Genomic DNA, 22817 nt, shown 5'->3' with positions numbered 1-22817 from the left:
CCAAAGGAAATTTTGCACGCCAAGACTCCTTAACAAATGGTATCTTGTGGTTCTTTCCAAAATGCAAGTCTCACACAATTGATTAGGGTGATGAATATGGGGTAAACCATTCACTAAATTTTGTTTGGAGAGATTTTCCAAACTCTGAAAATTTAAGTGCCCAAAGCGTAAATGCCATAACCACGATTCATTATTCACTATTTCATTTAAGCACTTGAAATCACCCATACGAATATCTACTGGAAACATGCAGTTTTTTGATAAAAAGGTTTTAAGAATCAAATTACCTTTTTTATCAAAAATTGAGAATTTATTTTCAACTATGTGCATCACGTAACCCTTTTCGGCCAGCTGTCCCATACTCAACAGATTACTATTCATATTAGGTACATAGAAAACATCATAGATGTACCTGTGATCACCATTCTTCAATGTGATAAGAATTCTCCCTTTTCCAGTCACCAGAACGAACCTGCCATCACCGAATTTCACTTTTGTGCGAAATGAGTCATCCAAATCTGCAAACAACTCCTTCTGACAACACATATGATTTGTGCAACCTGTATCCAAATACCAATTCTGATTGTTTGGAGTTTCATTTGATGTGGTTGCCATTAGTACTGCATGATCCTCTTCATCTTGTTCGTGATTACTATCTTCTTGAGCACAATTGACAACATGATTATCACCTTTTCATCTGCACTCATTTGCATAATGGTCGCGTTTATGGCAGTTATAACACTCCACATTTGATTTATTATACATGCCTCCTCGTCCTCTGCGCCAAGAGTTATTTGTGTTGAAGATGGTTGCTGCCCCTTCAAGATATGTGTTTGATGAAGACTTTTATGTACAATTCGTGTATATTTCCTTTGCTTTAAGAATGTCTTAGGTAGTGTTTAGAGGTTGTTTAAGAGTAGGCTTTTTGCTGAGTAACTCACCTCTTAACCATTGACCATGTGATAAGAGCAAGCACAAAGTTTCTTAAACTGTTTTTCACATGTTTTACAAAAAACACGTTTACTGCATAAAAATAAATCTGTTCTTTTCTAAATAAACAGATTCTTTTTTAAACTGATGCATTGGCTAAGTCTTGTGAAAATTAGATTTTGTGCATCAAGTATTTTGACTAAGTCTTCCACCTTTCAAAACGACTGTGTTCTAATAGTTAAGTTTTTTCTGTTATCGTTTTGAAAAATAAATCTGTTCATCTGTAAATGAATAGATTCTTTTTGACTCTGGTGCCATGGCTATCTTAAACGGTTTTCAGTTTTGTCCCTGCACCAGAATGGCTGACTAAGTCTCCTCACATAACAAATTCTCTAACTGGTTTTGAAAATAAATCTGTTCATTTTATTTTCAATCTGTTCATTTTATAACAGCTTTAACTGTTTTTCAAAAATCTGTTATAAGTTGGTTTTCTATAAAATGAAAACTTGTTTCTGAGTTTAAACAACGATCATACAATTGTAAAAACAAGTTTTGCATCAGAGAATTAAGGATTTACAAGGAATTAGCATCTGTTCTTAAAAGATTTCGAAAATCACAAAGTGCTTGTTCTTGTTTGGTTCCAAAAGCTTGGTGAGAGGTGCTGCTACTGTTCTAGCAATCTGTTCTACTGGTTTAAGGCAGATTTATGCATCCTCTATCAGGTGTAGTCGTTTCACATTTCTTTTCTTGTAAAAGTTTGGTTGTACACTCTTCTTGATAGGGTTTCTTGAAGAGTGTGTATGCTGAAATAGGGTTTTTCAGCAAGTGTACCTAAGTTCTTGTAGGGTTCAAGAACAGTGGGATTTGTATTTGTTTGAATTGTGTTTTAGTGAATTTCACCTTGGTTTAGGTGAAGACTGGATGTAGCTCAGTTGAGTGAACCAGTATAATTGCCTTGTGTTCATTCTCCCTTAATCTCTACACTTAAATTTCGGCTAATCTGTTAAACTGTCAAGAAATAAATATGTTCAATTAATAATAAATTTGTTCTTTCTGGGCTTGTTTCATATTGTTCTTAATTTCTGAAAAGCTGTTTGATTCTGATAAGAACATATAAAATCTGTTAAAAGTCACTGGAACATATTGATTGTGATAGGTGACTCAAGTAATTGTCAAGCTATTAATTGAACCTCAATCTCTTGTTTAAAATTGAAGTTTGTTGTTTTGTACTTCACTGTTTTTCTTCATTATATCAGTGTGTGTATCTGAAAAATCAATCTGCATAATCTTGTGATTAACTTGACTGTATAAACGTTTTTCAAACACAAACTGTGCCAAAATAAATATGTTCAATTTCAAATAAATCGATTTATTTTCTGTACACTGATAAATACTGATTCTGCGAGAAGCTTTTAAAAGATCAATTCACCCTCCCTCTTGAACTTTGGCACTATTAAACCCAACAATTTAAACTTGGATTGTGATTGGAACCAATGTTGTTTTGCTCAGCGCCTCCATGATTCTGGGCACCACGACCTTTACTACAATAAGTACCATGTTTATGATAGGAGCTACCAATTGAGGCTTGTTCTTGTAAAGTCTGTTCAATTGGTTTTTCAATCTTATTGTCATTCATCCGCTGCTCATGCGCTCGTAGGGAACTAGACAATAACCTTACTGTCATTTTTGAAATTTCATTGGCCTTTTCAATAGCGGCAACAACATGTTCAAATCTGGGAGTTAAAGATCTCAAAATCTTCTCCACCTTTGCCTGCTCCGAATGTGTTTCACCATTGGTGTTCATCTAATTTTTCAAGGCAAGAACTTTATTTATATAGACATCAACAGTCTCTATGGTTTCCATATGCAGCAGTTCATATTGGCGTCTTAGGGTTTGAAGACGCACCATCTTGATCTTGTCATCACCTTTATAATTGGTTGACAAAATGATCCGAGCCTCACTTGTAGTTGTTGTTCCTTCTATCTGCTCAAACGTCTCGTCATTCATCCCTTGATGGATGAGATACAAAGCATTATTGTCCTTCTTCTTCTGGTCACGATGCGCTACTCGTTGTGCCTCAGTTGCATTATCACCTAATGCAGACACTCCACTCTCAACGACATCCCATAAATCATGATAATAAAAAAAAACTCTCATCTGCACACACCACCGATTATAATTTTTTCCATCAAGATAGGGACTGATAATTGGGTAGAGTTCATGATAACAGATTGTAGGAACTAATTGAAGAAAGAAAATAAGAGAAGGAAAAAGGTTGTAGAAACTGATTGAAAGTAATTGCACAAGATTACAAAACTGTTGAGCTGATCTCATTCCTTCTGATTTACTTCAATAATATATATATATATATATATAATAAAATTACAATTATTGGAAACTATAAAATAGGAATACTAGGTCGACCTGTAAACTGACCATTAATGTCATAATAACGGTAAAATAGTTTAAAAGTAATAAAATCAGAATTAATAATAATAAAATCAGAATTAATAACCAACATGAACATATTTAATAAGTCTTAAGAAATATTTCAAATGTCAAAGTGCTACATTATTTTTATTGATATGCAGTTCAATCATGTATAAAAATGATTCCATTTATAATTAGTTTTTTATGATTTAATAGCATGAGATTGTACCGTGACTGATTGTTTAATATGTATATGATGTAATGTAAGATAATTTTATACGTGGATGTATTAGTTCTGTAATAATATAGTGTAAGAGTAAATAATTGTTACTCAAATATTTTTTATATGTAAACTTTATGATTATATTATTATGAAAACTTAATATTTCAAGAATCTTTATTATTTACTACTAGAGGAAATATATGGGCAACCACGTCTTTGTATCCACATTTTTCTATTTTACTCAATTTTCACGATGATAGAAATGTAACATACCTAAAAAATAATTTTAGATGAGTCAAAATTGAAAAGCAAAAAATGAAGTGCAGAGAATGATTGAAAATTGAGGTTATTTTATTTTATATGTAAGATTTGGTGTGAAAATGTGTGTGAGTATGCTCTTTCTTTTTTTCTTTAAAATAAGAAACTAAGAGAAAAGTGGGAAACATATTAATATTAATTTAAAAATTAATTTTATTTTTTAAGTAATTCATATGAAATGACAAAATACTCCATTATATTAATAAAATGAAATATATTAAATAAAGATAGAATTGAAAAAAAATTGTGTATACCAAAAAACAGTTATAATGAAAAATTCTCTTTGTATATAAGTATAAATATACAACTACATTGGGGCGCGTTCCAATAATAATTAAGATTCATGATTTTCTAGAATCATAATATTTACGATTATCACTAATCTTGATTATTAGGTACGAACAAAAATGTCTTTCTATTAAGCTTTCTTATTTTGTAAAATTAGCAGAATTATCCAATTGGTTACCGCAATCGTTACGCACATGATCCATGTGTTCATATGTGGTAAATTTCATAGGGGCGAATTCGGGTTTATGTTCCACCTTACATGAAAACATTTTAAATAAAAAATAATCACATTGGAATTAAAAGAAAAACTCGTTGTAGGAAAAAAATTAGCACGAGTTTAATAAAAAAAATAGAATTAATATTTCTGTTAAAATAATTTTTCATTAACTCATAAAGTAAACTCTAGATAAAGATCGAATGTTTTACTATATATGTGAACGAATTCATATTATCAAAACTAAATAGTCGAGATTATTTTAACACATTTACTCAATTAAAATAAAATTAATTAAGATGGTCTTAAAAGAAACGTTGATCATAAATCAATTGTATTGTCAAAATTAATATAAGGTTAATCATAGTATTCATACGGATGATTAAGACTCATTTGTGTAAAGATCTAATACAAATCTATAAATAAATTGACTTAGAACAAGTAAATATTATATTTTTTAATAACATTTATCACTTTCAAACTACTAAAGTTCACTAACGTGGAATAACTTCTTATAAATACAACTCCTTTATCTCATACATGACAAGGTAATTACGGAATCAAGTTAGAAGATCATAAAAAAAATGTACAAATTCAAAATTAGAAAGAAGAATTTTTGACCTATACAAAAATATATATAAAATAAATTAAATTATAACACATAATTAATATATATATATATATATATATATATATATATATATATATATATTAGACAAACAAATTAAGATGTTTGCCTTATTATTAAGTAAAAATAATTTTACTCTAACTATTATAACTTTTATAACTGTTAACCTACTAGGAAGTACTCATTTAAAAATAATCTATTATATACAAAAATAGTCACCTTAAATATATATCATTTATTATTTATAGACTAATAATACTTACTTCTTAAATTCATATATTCTATAAAGAAAAAGAATTTTTTTTATGTATTAATATACTCTTAAATCTAGGTAGAATCAGATTATTATTTTTTTGTCTTATCCAAAAATGTTTATCGAGTCGAAGAACGTGATGACCTAATTCAACTTAAATAGATTGGATTAGATTTTTTTTATTATATCAAATCCAATATAATCCAATTTCCTACGTATTAAACGATGAGTTACATATATTGAATCCAAAACCTAACTCAACTCAATCAAATTATTAAATAATAATAATAATATAAGTACTTTTTAATTTACTCTACCGTTCTATTAACTAAAAATGTGTATTTTAAAATATTAAATTATTTAAATATTAAATAATTTAGTTTATTTAAAAAATATACTAAAGCATGTAAAAAATATTTTAAAATTTTAAATATATGTATTTTAAAATCTATGACTCAATTGATATGAGTCCAAGATCCAAATCAATTCAACTTCAACAAAGGGTGAGAAGAGGTTGAATATGATATAATAAAAAAAGATCTTGATAATTTGACAATTAATTTTTTTCTATATTTAGTCTATAATTAATAATATTATTATTTTAATAGTTTGTTATATAATTTAATTACAAATTTACTAAAATCATCACATATAGAATTGTATATATTTTAAGGATTTTCAAAACTAAATAAAAAAAATAAAAACTCGATCTTGATTTTTTTATTTATTTGAATTGAAACCCAATCCAAACCTCTCCCTCCCTCCCTCATATTAATTGTCAAAATGTGACTCCTCCCACATCCCACTCCCCATTACCCACTCCCCCATGCTCTATTTTATTTTATTTTATTTCTCCTTTTCCCACATACCAAGTCTCTTCTATCCACTTATGACCCACATCTCTCTTTCATCCTAAATTTAAATCTTTTAAACAATATTTCAAATTTAAAATAAAATAACATAAAATAACATATATTAAAATTAATGTGTGTATACATACTATTAGTTATAAATAATAATAAAAAATGAAAGTTTAACTAAACAAAATAATATAATATGAAAAAAAATATGTGAGACAGTGCATGTGTAAAAGAAATTAGATTAGTTATATTGTTTTGTATATAATAAGATGTCTAGAGAGATGAGGATAATTTGAACTTGGTTGTTGGCATGTGAGTGGTTGTTGGCACATGCGCAATTTGCAACGTTAGGTTGGAAGATGAATGGCGTGACGTACAGTATGGGATGGCTTTAACTTCTTAGTTGACTTCCACCCTTTCTTCTCATTATGTCAAAAGAAGCCATTCAAACCCAATTGTGTTCTGGAAGAAGGCTTCTAATCTTGTTTCTGTTATGCACACAAAAATTGAAAATCTGTATAGAGCAGAAAATATATAGATAAAAAGTTAGCATTTTTTTTAACAAAATAAGATTTTTTTCAAATATATATTTTTCAATAATCATTATATGAGAATTAGATAAGATTTATTTACTAAAATTGTTTTCAAACGGATTTGAAACCAAGAAAACGATTGGAACAAATTTGAATACTCCTCGGTCGGTCGGTTGAATCTTCACTCTTTCCTCCCAGAGTGGACTCCTCTACTTCCTTTAGCTGCTTTACCTCTTGGTCTCTGCAAAGTTCAGGCTCGGATGGTACTTGTAAAAGACACTTTGACGCTCAAGTCAGAATTCAGTCCTCGACACTTGGTATCCCGAGCACACTGTGTATGACTTACCCAATTCTTGAAATCTATGCTATTTATATAATTTTTATGGGTCCTTTGTTATTGGGTCGGATTAGGGAGTTGGGTCATACTTAGGAATGCATCACCTAGTGTTTAATCGCTGATTAGTCTCATTAATCTTGCTTACGTGTAATGCCCTTACGGTGTTGCTCGGCTTAGCGAATCGTGGTCTCGGTTGTACGAACCTACTGATACACTTATCCCTCCATGCTGAAGGATATTTAATTCGAAGAGTCTTCGCTCGAGATCGGTGTGACGGTTGAGCTTCCCAGGTTGGACGCATTGTTGGCGGCGCCAAACGTGTGATGTGACGCACATTAATGAGGGATTTTTTTATGCCATTTGTCGTGAACCATTAGATCGAGGGAAACCTAACGGTGGGGACCGTTGTGACGCTTCATCTCCCTGCCTCTATGAGGGCTATAAATAGTCGTCCTCTACAGTGTCGAGTTACTGCTTTGCTTGCTCCGACATCCAAAACTCAATTGTGTTGGCACGTTGCTTACCCTATACCCCGAAAGGTTAGTCATGTCTTCCACTTCGTCCTCCTTTTGCTCTTCTTCATCTTCCTCTTCTTCTTCTTCTGCTTCCTCTGTGACCGAGCCTTTGTCGGTCCAGGATATTCAAACGTTGCCCCCTTGGAGGGTTCTGTAAGGGCTGACGACCTGGACGTTGCGTCCGATCGGTCAGCTTCTCCTCAAGAGTCATCCATTGTCCGGGATTTGATTGGGTTGATCCCAAAGTGGCCGATTTTATCTCTGTCTATCGGGGCTCATCTTCCATCGATTCCTTTATGGATAAGTACCATTTTTTAAAGTCAGATACTTCTAACAGTATTTTGGCCATTGATTACTATCGTTCGACTGACACCATTTGTATGGGTCAGTCGTTCCCTGATGGTCCCTTCTTCTTTGTATATTCCTGTCTTTTTTTCGACCTTCATGTCGCCTTGTCCTTCGATGATTTCACGATCTAGTTATACAAACTAGAATAGAAATTTCATTTGTATGGGTCAGTCGTTCCCTGATGGTCCCTTCTTCTTTGTATATTCCTGTCTTTTTTCCGACCTTCATGTCGCCTTGTCCTTCGATGATTTCACGATCTAGTTATACAAACTAGAATAGAAATTTCATTTGTTACAAAATAATTGGGCCTCAAATTAGGCCAAGTAGCATAGGTTTCGAGCTTGTATTTGGATGCCCAAGTATATTAGGGTTAGGGTAGGGTTTCTAAGTTTGCATAGGGTTTAATTGGACTTCAATTGACCAACATCAAACCATAGGCAGGTCATAGTAAACCCTAACATCTAGAAGCAAGTCACATGAATCACACTTTCATCACATGTCATGTGTGACTAACATTTGGAGTCAAGTTTGAATTCAAAGTTCCCTCCATTTGCTTTGCATTTTGCTAGCCCAAACACATATAAATAATGGTGCAAGGGTTGGCATAATTAGATCAAATTTTAATAGAGTTATGCTGCCAAATTTGTTAGCCAAAATTCTTCTTTATCTTGTCTCACTTTAGGTTGTATGTATCCTTTGATCTTCTCTCCATCTTCAAGTGATTAGGCCTCACCTATCACTCTCCAGAACACCTCACAACACTCCAAGAATCTTAGAACTCCTAGAGTTCTTCCTTGGCTCCATTTCATCCATTGTTTTCGCCACTTGAATCCACATCAATCTACAAATGTTGCAATCCATGAAGTAGAGACTCCATCAAATCACAATCATTAATGCTCAATCATCAATAGATAGGCAAACTTAGGATAACATGATATTTGTTGCTCTTTATGTTGATGATCTCATTTTTATGGGTAACAATAACGAGATGATAGAAGAGTTTAAGGGCACAATGAGACGAGAATTTGAGATGACAGATTTGGGATTGATGAAGTTTTTCCTTGGTTTGGAGGTTAGACAAGAAAAGACAGGTATTTTTGTATCGTAGGAGACATATGCAAAAGAGATTTTGAAGAAGTACAAGATGTAAAATTGCAACCTAGTATGAATACCAATGGAACCAGGTGCCAAACTCTGAAAGTTCTATGGAGGAGAACGTGCCGATGCAAGTAGATACCGGAGTTTGATAGGAAGCCTTCGTTATCTTACATGCACGAGGCCAGATCTTTCATTAAGTGTCGGCATCATAAGTCGATTCATGGAGGAACCGATTTACTCACATTGGAATGCGTTGAAGCGAATCCTACGGTACATCCAAGATAGTATCACTCAGATTGTTCTACTCGAAAGAAAAAGATTACCATTTAGTGGGTTACTCTGACAGCGATTGGTGTGGAGACATAAATTATCGGAAAAGTACATCGGGATATGCATTCTTTATGGGGGAACACAACATTTTCTTGGCTTTCAAAGAAGCAATCGATCGTGACGCTATCGACATGTGAAGTTGAATATGTGGCAACATCTTGGTGTGTATGTCACGCGATATGGCTTAGAAACTTGGTGAGCAAGATGGACCTAAAGCAACTAAGTGCAACCGTGATTCAAGTTTACAACAAATCAACAATTAAGTTGGCAAAGAACCCAGTGAACCATGAAAGAAGCAAACACATTGACATTCGTTTTCACTTTATCCGTGATCATGTGAAGCAAGGAAATGTGGAATTGCTGCATGTGGCAAGTCAGGATCAAGTTGCGAATATCTTCACAAAACCGCTACCGAAAGTACTTTTCGACAAATACAAGAAGATGATTGGCATGATTGATGGTAGAAAATTTAAGTTTATGGGGGAGTTTTGTTGAATAAACCTTAAATGTAATTTGTGGGTTTTAAAATTAGAAGTTACTAGAAAATAGTGGAATGAAAGTTTGGATATGTGAAAGGTCAAAAGTTGTGAGTGAAATTTTAATTATGTTGTTAGTGGGGTTTTAAGGTCATAATGAATATTTTTCTAAAAGAGCTTCCTAAAGCCTATAAATAGGATGCTCTCTTAGTTGTAATATGCATCACAGAAAGAAATACAATAGAGAGACATACAAGAAGAAGAGTTTCTCTTTAGAGAAAATCCGAGTGTGAGTGGTTGTCTGTTTTTCATATCCATGATGAATAAAATTGGAGATTTAGATATAAGACCAACTCGCATGACATTGAAATTGGCAGATAGATTTGTCAAATATCTTTATGTGTAGCTGAAGATGTGCTTGTCAAGGTTGACAAATTCACGTTCCCAGTTAATTTTGTGGTAATGAATATTGAAAAGGATGTAGAGATCCCTCTAATTTTTTTAGACCCTTCATGAAAACAACAAGGGTGATTATTGATGTAGATAATGGGAAATTCAAGGTGACAATACAATATGAGGAAACTAATTTTAATGTGCTTGAAGCTATGCAACATCTAAAAGATAAAGGATAATGTTTCAGAAGGGATAAGCTCGATGAAGTGTTGAATGATGCAAGGAAGCAGTTGAACATGCCTAATCTTATGGAAAAAAATTATGATCAATTCTTGTGACCAAGTGCATGATGAAGAGAAGAAAGAAATTGAAGAATTCCTGAAAAGTTTGGACTCTCTTAAGGAAGTACATATTCTAAATCCAGTGGTAGAAAAATTAGGTAGGGAGGACATTTAACCAAATAGTGCACACTCATTCCCAAGCGAACCCTAATAATGGTTTTTGGTATAATTTGATGAGGGAAGTGGGAATATTGAACTTTAAAAATGCTGACCAAGCATTGGTCAAACATCTTTAGTCAATGAGGAACTTTTTGACTCGCTAATTAGCTATGGTGGCGATGACAACTACTCTATTATCTTGTACAAGGAAATTGATCAATAAGTCTTCATTTGTAAATGTGATGGAGGGATAGAACAAGGTTGTAGTAGACTTATCGAGTTTTTGTTTCTAAGATGCCTTTTCCCTATAGAACTTGAACTACTCCCCCTAGCAAATTTTCCGGCCATAGTGTTGATCAACCTTCTGACATCTTTTAGATTTTGTTGAGGTTGCTCCCTTTGTTCTTGCTAGAGTTGTGGCACCCCTTATGATGTGAGTTGATTTTAGGATTGCACATTTTATGGGTTACTCTTTTGTTTATGAGTTTTTGAGATTATCAATTATGGTGAGAAACCCAAAGAAGATTCCCACTGGACATGAACTTGACCAAGTGGTTAAGTAAGTGTGAATGTGCACTTCTAGAGGGCAAAGAGAAAACACAAGTACGGTGATTATGAAGATGAAGGTGCGAAAATAAAAGGCATGAAAAGAAGCATAAGATGATGAAGAAAACAAACATAAATGAATAAAAGTATGAAAGAATGGCGTTAGGAAACAAAGGTGAAGAGATTAAGAGATGCTTATGAAATAAGGAATCACGCCACTTGGAGGGGGAGGAGACTCCAAGATAAATGGTGAAGAGCCGCCACTTGTAGTGCACAAACACCCAAGATAAGACCCAATTTCTAGGATACAAAGCTCACTAAACACTCCATAGAGTTTCCTTTCTATTTCAAAAATCAAGTGTAAATTACATGAGGCAAGACACACTTTATATAGGAAAGAGTGACTTGGGGAGCAAGAGTGAGAGGGGTAGAGGAGTCATTTCTGAGAAACCTTTTAGAAGGTAGGTCAAAGAAACCCTAAACCTAGGTGCACATGTCATGAAATGTGGGTTTGACACAAGCCCAAATTACTAAGCACACCCTACTCTATCTTATTCTTCTATTTGGAGCCTTAAAGTGAGCCCAATTTATTTACATAAACTTGTCTCTTAAAAAGACCAGAAGAAAGAACATTTGATGCTCTGGCCTATGTCTAGTTCTTCTTTTACTGAGGTCCTTTTGAAGTTTAGTGGGGTCTTGTCTTGGATGCTGAGATGATTGACTTAATTGTGAAGTGTCTGTTGTGTCCTTAATCATCTGTCTGTCGAGATTATTTGTATCACCTTGGTCCTCTTGGTAATTATCTCTTCCTTGACGTTGAAATCACAAAAAAAACCTCTACCCCAACCTTTTCACCAACCCCCTCGACCTCAACATAACTTGACCTGATTATTCTACATGAAATGTCCCAAGGACCTTACTAAACGAGTTCATATATCAGGTGACACACTTTATGACATTCTTTTGTAATATGACCTTGGTTTTGGTCATAATTATACCTCTTGGTTGGATCAACAAATGGGGGAAGGATGGAGGTTGTAGGACTTGTACTAGTTCGAGATTGAACGCCTCCCATATGATAATATCTTAACTAGCATTCAGAGGAGTGTAATTTCCATACTTACTCACACACCTTCCTTTGAAGGTTTGTGTGGTAATCAACACAGAGACAGACAAATGACCTTTCGTAACCCTTTTTCTTATGTTCAAGTTTTTCTCTATGCTAATATATCATGATGTCCGAGTGTGAATCTCATGAATGTTTACAGGTGGGTCAACATATAGTGTGGCAAGAAAATTCCTTGGACAGAGTCCTACTCAGAGCATGTGCATAGTTACCGTTGGATGCAGGCCGAGAAGATAGAGGGACACTTTAGAAAATCGAGCCATTTATTTTTGGGAAGACTTGGTATCCCCTTGTATGGCATTATGCAGAAAGGTAGAGGTTGCGATCATGGGTTTGGAGTTTGCAAACCGAGCTAAGAACCTTGCACAAAACATTTTGAATGAATCTATCAAATTTCTGGGCAGAGAATAATACTATTTAAAGGTTGGTCTTTTGAGGGTAGTTGGAAAAGGCCTACAATGTACTCCTTGATTTTTTTAGAAGAGACTACGCTTTGATGTGTGCCTCTAGGTCCGACGACCGATCATAATTTTTAATAGAAGGTCACTTCCACTTTTTGAGAAGTTGAGCCTTCATTACTTTTAGAGTGAAAAACCAACGAGTTTTGCTCTCATCGCCTGATTTAGTGGGTCATTGGAACAACCTTAAAAGGTAGTTGTTGATCACATGCCCTTGATTCCTTTTGTGAGGAGGACCCTTGCGCTCGATTTTTGTTGGTTTGAAGCCACTGTGTTCGTGTCTCTGTCGCTAACTTCTAAGATAGGATAGTGTGCACTTGTTGTCCTCCATTCTCTACAAGTTATTTTTTTTTATCGGGATTCAAAGAGACTCGGCAACCTACTCGGTGCGATTGGTTCAGGCCTGTAGGTTTTTCTCAGACCTATGTGTATTCTAGTCCTAGTTGAGTATTGTGAGTTGCTCATGAGAGCTTGTAACTCAACCTGATGCTAGCTCCAAATCATTGTTACATTTAACCTGCATGTTAGCTATTGTGTTTTGGAGGTTTTCCTCATTTTTTTTAAGACTTTCCATATGTATTTTTAGGGCTTCAACAATTGATGGGTTTATCTCAGGGTTTGATGAGGATGATGCGATAGTTTTACTTCTGGTAAGTACCGTAAGACTTGTGGTATAGGAATAGTTTTATCCAAGACCTAGAGTGAATGTCAAATATTCTTATGGGAAATGAGTGCAGTTCTCCTAAGGCAAAAATAATGGTGTTCCTGGGAAGTCAAGCTACCAACTTTGAGGATTGATCGTTGAGTTGTTAATAAAACCCGGGGAGAGATCCACCTAGAGAATATTCTCCAACATTAAATTAATAACAACTAGAGAAAATATGGAATATGTGAAATATAGAAGTGAATGTGAGAATTAAGTTAACTCCCTCTATGATTTATCAGAGTATTTATAGGCTCTTAAAACCTAGAATAAAGGGTGAAAGGATAAGCAAAACATATATTTGATTATAAAATACCTACACTTTGATACATTAGATATCATCATTCACTTATAACCAACATCTCTTATTATTATTATTATTATTATTATTATTATATATATATATATTTTTTTTTTCGAGTAGTAAATAATATTCTATATATTATTTATTTGAATATTTTAATTTAAAAAATTTGGATATTACTATTTTTAGTTTAATATTTATTATTAAAAAATAGTTATCATATAGTTGTATAAAAAAATTGAGGGTGAAAGAGATGATTTTTCTTATACAATTTGCATTCATGATCTCTCTGCATCAATGCAACTTTATGTAACCCAACTTCTCAAAGCAATATTTGTTTACCAAAATTAGAAATTGCTATGAACTTCTTGTTACCTCGTCTAATTCTTTTTTCCTCTTCTCAATTCAATTTTCCCAACTAAGATTGAGGCAGAAACTATAGGCTGATCAGCATGCAAATCTAAGCTATATGCAAATGTTACATATTTAAAGCACCAGTATCCAAGTGTGATGCACTCTTACTCAAATAGCAGTCACATAATGTATAATATAGATCAACAAAAGAGAAGTGCTTTTGAGAAGCAGTGAGAACAATAAAACACCTTTTGGGAGGGATTTGATTCCCATTTCAAAACCTTCCAAATGGAAACCTACACCATGCCGCTTTAAAGGGGAAGATCCAAACAGAAGATTCCATTGTGAAACTATGTAGAATTCTCTATGCTTAAAGTAAAATAAAAAATTTAAAACTATGCTCATAGAAGATCCTGTTAGAACTTTAAATAAGAATTTCAGCTCTACAGCTTTCTTCCAATTATGGTTTAAATCCTACAAATTTAGATGATCCTTCTCTTTTACACCAAGCTGAGGTTGAGAAACTAGTGATTCATCTTTCACTATACAGATTTGAATGGCTGATAGAGAAATTGAATCCTCCTCACACTACTATCCAGGTCACTCTTTTCCCTCATCCACTTATCAGTTTCCTAGGCTCATAGTGTACAAGGCACAACACAAAAGAAAAGTGTTAGAAAGCTTCATTTCACTGAATTCGTGATCTTTCCAATTTTAAATGCACAGTATTTCACTGAGTCCAGATTTTGTACTTGTTATGATAATCTATGTATTCCCTAGAAAATATAAAGAGCACTATCAAGTTCATTTTTTGTGACTATTTCAATAATTGGGTGTTGCAGGACGCAACATTGCTGCAGATGATGATGTCAAAGAATTAATTGCAGTAGGTGTTTCAACCACAACTGAGGAAGGTGAACAATCACTGCTTCTGTTTAGCCGTTGGAAATGGTGGTTTTTAGTAGTAATCAACGTAACTTTACTCTTGATGGGCCAATCTGGTGCAGTCTTGCTAGGGAGATTCTACTTTGACCAAGGAGGAAAAAGTATATGGATGGCAACACTAGTACAATCTGTGGCTTTTCCAATCCTTTTCTTTCCACTTTTATTCTTCCCTCACTCACAAAACCTTTCTGTCACCACTGACCTCTCCATGCACTCTTCTACTCACACTCTCATCATGGTTTACATCCTCTTGGGTACCCTTTTAGCTGGAGATAACTTTATGTACACAATAGGGCTTCTATACCTTCCTATATCAACTTACTCCCTCATTTCTGCATCCCAACTTGCTTTCAATGCCATATTTTCCTTCTTTATCAATGCTCAAAAACTCACCTTGTTAATTCTTAACTCAGTGGTTTTTCTCACCATATCAGCATCACTTCTAGCAATTCATTCTGACTCCTCAGAGAATGAAATCAGGAATGTTACCAAGAGCAAGAACATGGTTGGTATTTGGTCCACTGTCAGTGCATCAGCTGGGTATGCCCTTTTGCTGTGTCTGATGCAGGTATCATTTGAAAAGGTCTTAAAGAGGGAAACATTTTCAGTGGTCCTAGAGATGCAAATTTGGACATCTTTTGTTGCTTCATGTGTTTGCATTGTGGGGATGTTTGCCAGTGGGGAAGGTCAGGGTTTGAAGGATGAAATGAGGAGATTCAAAGCAGGAAGAGAGGTCTACATATTGACTCTTGTTGGAACAGCTTTGGCTTGGCAGATTTGTTCTGTTGGAGTTGTGGGGCTCATCTATTTGGTGTCTTCGTTCTTCTCCAATGTTATGAGCATGCTCAGCTTACCACTTGTTCCTGTTGCTGCAGTTCTTCTATACCATGAACATATGAATGGTGTCAAGATTCTGGCCATGTTGTTCTCCATCTTCGGTTTCAGTTCTTACATTTACCAAAATTATTTGGACGATACCAAGTTCAAAGAAGCAGCTATTCGTCATACTGCTACTCCAGAAACCTCCATTTCTTCATAGATGTTGAAATTTGTTCAGTTTTTCACTGAAGTTTTTGGCTTGAAGAAATGAAAATTTGAAATTTCAAAGTTGGATAGTTTTTATATCATGGAATTGGTATGGAATATTTATTGGTTTAGTGAGAAGTGATCATCTTTAAGAGAATCTTTTGTTCTAATTATGTTTTTTTTTATTCATATGATCATAATCCGAACTCAAATTTCAAATTGATATACAAACAAAAGTTGTGTTTTTAACTTTATTTTTCAATTAATTATATTTTAGTAATTAAGGTTGTCTGTTTACTATATAAAGCTCTAATTTCAATTTTGTAAAACCACTAAAAAAAGTAGGATAATTTACTTATAACTTTACGGCTATCATCATTTGGAAAATTAAGTGGAATATTATTCGTTCTCAACTAATTGGTAATGGACTTAGAAGTTTAGATCCAGTTTTTTTCACATATATTTAATCTAAGTTTTCAGAAAATACTAATTTAAGATATATTTAGTTATTTTGAATTCTTAATAAACCTTAAATAAATCAGAAAATTTTAACTACAAAATAAAACGAAAAAAATTAACCCAAAAAAAATGTTTAAAAAAACATTAAAATCTGAAATTAAATGAGAACAAACAAACATAACAACCTAATTTAAAAATTATAAAATAAAACTTAACTTTTTATTATGGGATAAGTTTAGTTTAATTATTTTTTTAAAATAATTAACTTAAATTATTTTATATTATTAAAGTATTACATCATTAATTTTATTAAGAATTTAAAATAATTTTAATGTATTTAATTTTTTAACTGTATATAATAACAAATTATTTTATAAAAGTTCAGTATTTTTTAATTATATATAATAAAAAATATTTTATAAAAACTTATTCAATTAAAAAACATTTTATAAAAAATAATTTTCTTTAATTATATATAAAAAGGTTATATAATTAGTAAATTAAACTTAACTTTTCCTATTATTTTTATTTTTTAATTTTAAATATTAAAATTATAAATATTAAAATCTAAAAACGTAAATTTCATATACGATTTTAACTTTCTATTTTTATTTTTATTTTCTTAATTTTAAATATTAAAAACGTATATTAAAATTATTATATATTAAAAAAATAAAAACATATTTCATATACGATTTTAACTAAAAATCATATATGATATATATATGAATTCTAGATTTTAAATATTAAAAAACGTATATAAAATATACGATTTCTAATTAAAAAAAAGATTTGTCCATTTTAGAAAATTCGAAAAAATGATTACACACTAGCTTAAAAAAAGCGTTTTCTTATGATCAATCTATCAATTTACTCTCTTTTTTCTTTAATATTTTTCTACTCAATTCACGCTTTAAGTTGATCAACAAATTAAAGATAAAAAAGACTCAAAGTAATTAATAAGTGCACACTTTGTTGATAGTAAAATCAAATAAGAATAAAATATTTTGAACATTCATAAAACAAAATAGTTTGATAAACATTCAATTAAAAATACATTATTCAAATTTATTTATGAGTAACTTTAAAACTTAATTAAGTCTAAAAAGTAATATTCTTTTATAAAACATAATACTTTGATAATTAAAAATAATATAAATGAATAAATTGATGAATGATTATATTTTTAGATAAGATTGTGTGTAGTTTTTCTTATAATAAAATATTAAGAAAAATATATTTAACTTTATTATGTAATTAATTCAACCAACTTTATTTAGAGAGCTTAGCAGAAGGGAAATAACATTATAAAGGAAAAACATGATCATTTACATCTTAAATTCTTTTTCACAAATATTATATTTTATTTTGAAATCATTTATTTTTATTTGTTATAATTATTTAAAGTTGGTAATAAATACATTGATTCACAGTTTACATTGACAAATGCTAAAAGTTAAACTCTTCATAAAGAGAGAAAATAAAATAAAAAAAAATCTTGTAAAATATGTAGCAATACATAGTTTTAGACCGAAGTGAATTTAATTATAAAATTGTGTCACAGGCATTAAAAGTTGTACGATATCGTCGTTGGCCATCGTTCGGACCCGTTAACTACCTAATTATGGTGAGGTCACATGACGACACGTGACTGACCGACCATTGGCGACGAATCATAAGTTGACTAAGTCAGCAGGGTTAATCCGCAATTAAAGGTTGTTTAGTGCAACCTTAAACATAAACCAACCTATTAATCCGATCCACCAATGAAGGCTCATTAAAGTAATATAAATAGCACGCATTTCAAGAATAAAGATACGTCATTATCTACGGTACTCTGACACTTGAGTGTTAGCACTCTGACTAACTTGAGCGTTGGAGTGTCTTCTGCAGGTACCACTCCTGCCTGTGGAGTCAGACGACCAAGAGAAGGAAGGCAAAGCAGGAAGCTTGGAGCATCAGGGACCAACCGAAGATAGAGATAGGAGGAATCGTTCTCTAGACCCCAAACCAGTTTGAAAACAAAAATAAATAAAAAATCATAATTAAAAATTTAAAATATATTAACAAATCTTAATATATGGAAGATTTTCGTAAAGTTTAATACTCATATTATTTACGCAGATTTTTTACCTCGATCCATCAAACACTGTTGCATAATTTTTATAACAACTATTATAAAACTCAATAACTTAACAACATAATATGGTTGTTCATCCTACACAACGCAGTAGTTGTCGATGACATACGTGTAAAATCTTAAACCTTGTAAACTGATTTTATAATAGGGTTTTCTGTGACATTTTATTCACACTACCGACAGGAATCTTGTGTGGCCTGTTAAAAAATACAAAAGCTTTTATTATATAATGGAAAAAAAGTCTTAATTAAGAAGATAACTATACATTATGCGTGATTCACCAATAATAAATTATTTAAATAATTCTAATAATATATTAAAAAGTAAACTTAAAGTTTAAACTAACTTTATAAAATTAGTTATAAATAAAACATATTAACATATTAGGAGTGGTAGTCTGATAAAGGCAACAAATACTTGTTAGGATAGGTTCGAAAATGGCTCTGATACCATATTACAAAGTGGATTTTAAGTTTAACTCAATCCCATAAAACCAGCTCATAGGATTAAGGTTTACACCGACTTATATACAATGAAATGTCTTTATCTCTGGTCGATGTAAGATCTCCATCATTTATATATTATAAAATATGTTTATAACATGTTAATAAAAGTATCATACTTGGAAGCTTATGAGCCAATCGTTTTCGATGGTGATTTTTTCTTCCTTCTCCAATTCTCTAATGATGATGTATTTGTTATTCACTTAGCGAATTCCTAACCCAACCTCTAAATTTAATGGAAGAAGGACAAATGTCGAAGAAAAATGGTGACAGCATGGAATGCACATGATCAATCAATGTTGTAAAACTTTTACCACTTTTGTAGGAAACCCACCTTCCTACTTTTCATTTGCTTTCCATTTCAACTTCTATTCTCTAAAAACATGGAACATTCCCATATTATAAGCAAAGTAATATGATTAGGGTATGAACAAATCCTTTCACATTGGTTTAGAAAAGTTTCCACGCCAGCTGGATAAAATATTCACTTTGCTCATGCCACAAAAGTCCAAGAAGCTTTTCACACATTTTTTTTCTTGGTTCAAAATTTATGGAGAAAAATGCGGAAATTGTGTCTAGAATAGATGCAACATAGGTATTAATTCTTTATTAATTTTTCTTTTTATTTTGGATTTTTTAATTGTTGATCTCATAATAAATAAATTGTTTTCTTCTTAAAAAAATCATTAAATAACAATTAAATTTTGAGATAGAAAAATAATTACTCATTATATTGATTAGATTAGATATTATTTTAGAGATTAAAAAATTATTGATATCTAAAGTGTTTTTTATTATTAATAAAAAATTATAAAATGATTTTTAAATTGGTATCTAAATTAGCTACCAAAATTTTAGTTAATAATATTTTAGATTCTAAATTAGTCTCTAAAAGACTAATAGACAGTAATTTAGAATATAAAGTAGCTAGTAACTAATAATTAGATATAAATTTAAAAACTACTTTATAAATTTTATTAATAATAAAAACTAGTTTAGATACCAATAAGTTTTTTAGTTTATAAAATGGTTTTCAATTTAACCAATATAATAACTAATTATTTTGGTTTCTATAATTATTTTTTATTAATTGATTTTCTTGTAGTGTTTCCTCCAATTATATTTTATGTTTTTTTTTTAATTTATTGAGTATTATTTTAACAACAAATTGGTATCTAGAGCATTTATCCTTGAGGGATATGTGAGTTGAGAGAAACACTAATTTCACCGCCATTTTTTATGACGAGGAATATGAGTGGTGGGCTACAAAGATTATTAGTTATCTTGAAGCATTGGATCTTTGGGAGACAAAAAGAGGCAAAGACAAAAAAATTGGCATTTTTCTTTTATATCAAAAATTATTTTACAAGAATTATGAATTTTAAATTTGTTAAAAAAATTTGGGATTATCTTAAGAAAGAATACTTTGGCTATGAAAGAATAAGAGGATGAAAGTGCTCAACTTGGCAAGAGAATTTGAGACGCAGAGCATGAAGGACATATAAACAATTAAAATTTGTCTGGTTTGACTGATGAGTATAGTAAATAAAGTGCAAATTCTCAAAAAGCTCTTTCTTTATGAAAAAAATTGTTCACAAAATTATGGTTACTATATCATAAATCTAAGTAAAAAATCTCGAATTTGGAGAATGCGAAAGACCTATATGTTAGAAACGTTGGTTTAGAGTTTTAGAATTTAGAAAGAATACACCTGAGTTTTACAATAAAGACTTTTAGGTTTTGGAAAACTCATAAAATAATCTTTGCATAATCTTTGCCAATGCAAAAGTATCCAAGAATGCCAAAAACATTTCTCCAATATTCAAAGGCTCAGTTGTAATCCTTTTCTTGATCTCAGAAGAATATTAAAATCTCTCTTTCTCATTGTTATTCAAAAAAATCAAAGCCAAATTTAAAACTGTAAAAACGGTTTTGATTAAAGCTAAAATGGTCAATTTTAACAGATTAAAACTTCAAATTAATCTGTTGATTTCACTAATGGTGAAAAAATGGATTAAGTCAAGGTTTCAATTTTTATTAAAACTAAATTCTTTGACAATAAAAAAATTTAAGATGATGAGAACTTGATACCCCTTATAGAAAAACTTTTTTGGAACTTCTAAAAATGTTAAATGATTTTAATTAATTGATTCAATAAATCAACTAGTTAAAATATTTGCTTCAATCTTTAAAAACTTTAGTTAAGAAGATTTCAACAAACTAATATATCAATCAACTCATTAAACAACTTTTAACAAATTCAACAAGTTCCAAACATTTTGAAAGTATTTCTGGGATCAATTAAGTTTGGGAAAGAGAACCACATAAACAAATTACATCAAAATCAACTTAATACACATACTAATCTTCATGAGGGTGTGGATGCCTCAAATATGACTTAGTGCAATCTCCAAGTCTTACATTGTCAACTCTCATCTTGGGAGAATTGGTAATCCTTTTTAGGCTCAAGATCAAAGAAGAATGATAAGACAAGAGGAGAGGAGAATGTACAAGGTTTTTTTCGTGTAAAAGCACGAAATTATAAAGGTGGCATGAAAAAAAAAACCTAAATGGAAGAACCAAAAGGAAGAAGGCTCCAACAATAAGTAAAGTGAGAACTTTCCCCCTTGTCAACATTACAAAAAGACAAATCTTCCAAAGTTAAAATGTTGCAACATGTAGAAAGAATAGGATTTGAGACATGTAGAGCGAATATGCAAGTCTAAATCAGATGAGGCAAATGTGACTTTAGATGAGTAAGAAGATTATCAACTTTTTGTAGTAACATATTTTGCTAGAACCAACACTTCTAGTAACTCATGTTTGATAGATAACAACATCACAAACCATATGACTAACGATGAGAATATTTTTATTGAGCTCGACAAAAACATCATTTCTAAAGTTAAAATTGAAAATGGTGATTTCAGTTAAAGGGAAAGAAAATGTTGCTATTGAAATCTTAACAGGTTTGGAGTAAATTTATGACATTTTATATGTGTTTAATATTGACTAGAATTTGCTTAGTGTTGCATAACTTGTGGAAAAGGGCTTCAAAGTCATATTTTAAGATCATTGGTGTTTGATCATAGACGCAAAAGGCAAAGATGTATTCGAGGGAAAATGAGATCTAGAAGTTATGCTTTAAGTTTAATGGAGGAAGAGCAAATAGTTTTTCAAACACAACTCCCAAGGTTGATCTATGGCATAAAAGACTCAAACATTTTTATCTTACATGATTATTATACCTGCATAAACATGTCTTGGTCAAAGGTGAGTCGATGATTGAAAACAAGTTGACATAATGCATGGCTTGCCAATTTGGTAAACTAGTTAGAAAACCATTTACTCAAACCGCATGGAAAGCAACTCAAAGGCTACAACTAGTTCACACAGATGTTGAGGGACCTTATTGAGTATTGCCTTTAAATGGTAATAAATATTATATTACTTTTACGGATGATTATAACATATTATTGGGTTTATTTTTTAAAATCCAAGATTGAGGTTTCCAGGATTTTCTAGAAATATAAAGTATTTTCTAGAAATATAAAGCATTTGTGGAGAATCAAAGTGGTTGTAAGTTGCAAATAATAAGGTCTATCAATGGAAAATAATGTATAAATGATGTTTTTGAT

The 22817-nt window shown here is 31.5% G+C and overlaps 1 protein-coding gene across 1 annotated transcript; it reads left to right on the top strand.

The window, feature by feature from the left end:
• Positions 1-9510: 9510 nt before the first annotated feature.
• Positions 9511-16207, top strand: LOC137833952 (probable purine permease 11). Its single transcript, XM_068642022.1, has 2 exons — positions 9511-9766; positions 14949-16207. The coding sequence occupies exons 1-2, from the start codon at positions 9511-9513 to the stop codon at positions 16088-16090; spliced, it is 1398 nt and encodes a 465-aa protein (XP_068498123.1). The 3' UTR covers positions 16091-16207.
• The last annotated feature ends 6610 nt before the right edge of the window (positions 16208-22817 follow it).

Source organism: Phaseolus vulgaris, chromosome 5 (assembly GCF_000499845.2).
Source record: "Phaseolus vulgaris cultivar G19833 chromosome 5, P. vulgaris v2.0, whole genome shotgun sequence".
Classification (NCBI taxonomy): domain Eukaryota; kingdom Viridiplantae; phylum Streptophyta; class Magnoliopsida; order Fabales; family Fabaceae; genus Phaseolus; species Phaseolus vulgaris.
This window is presented reverse-complemented; position numbering and strand designations above follow the sequence as displayed.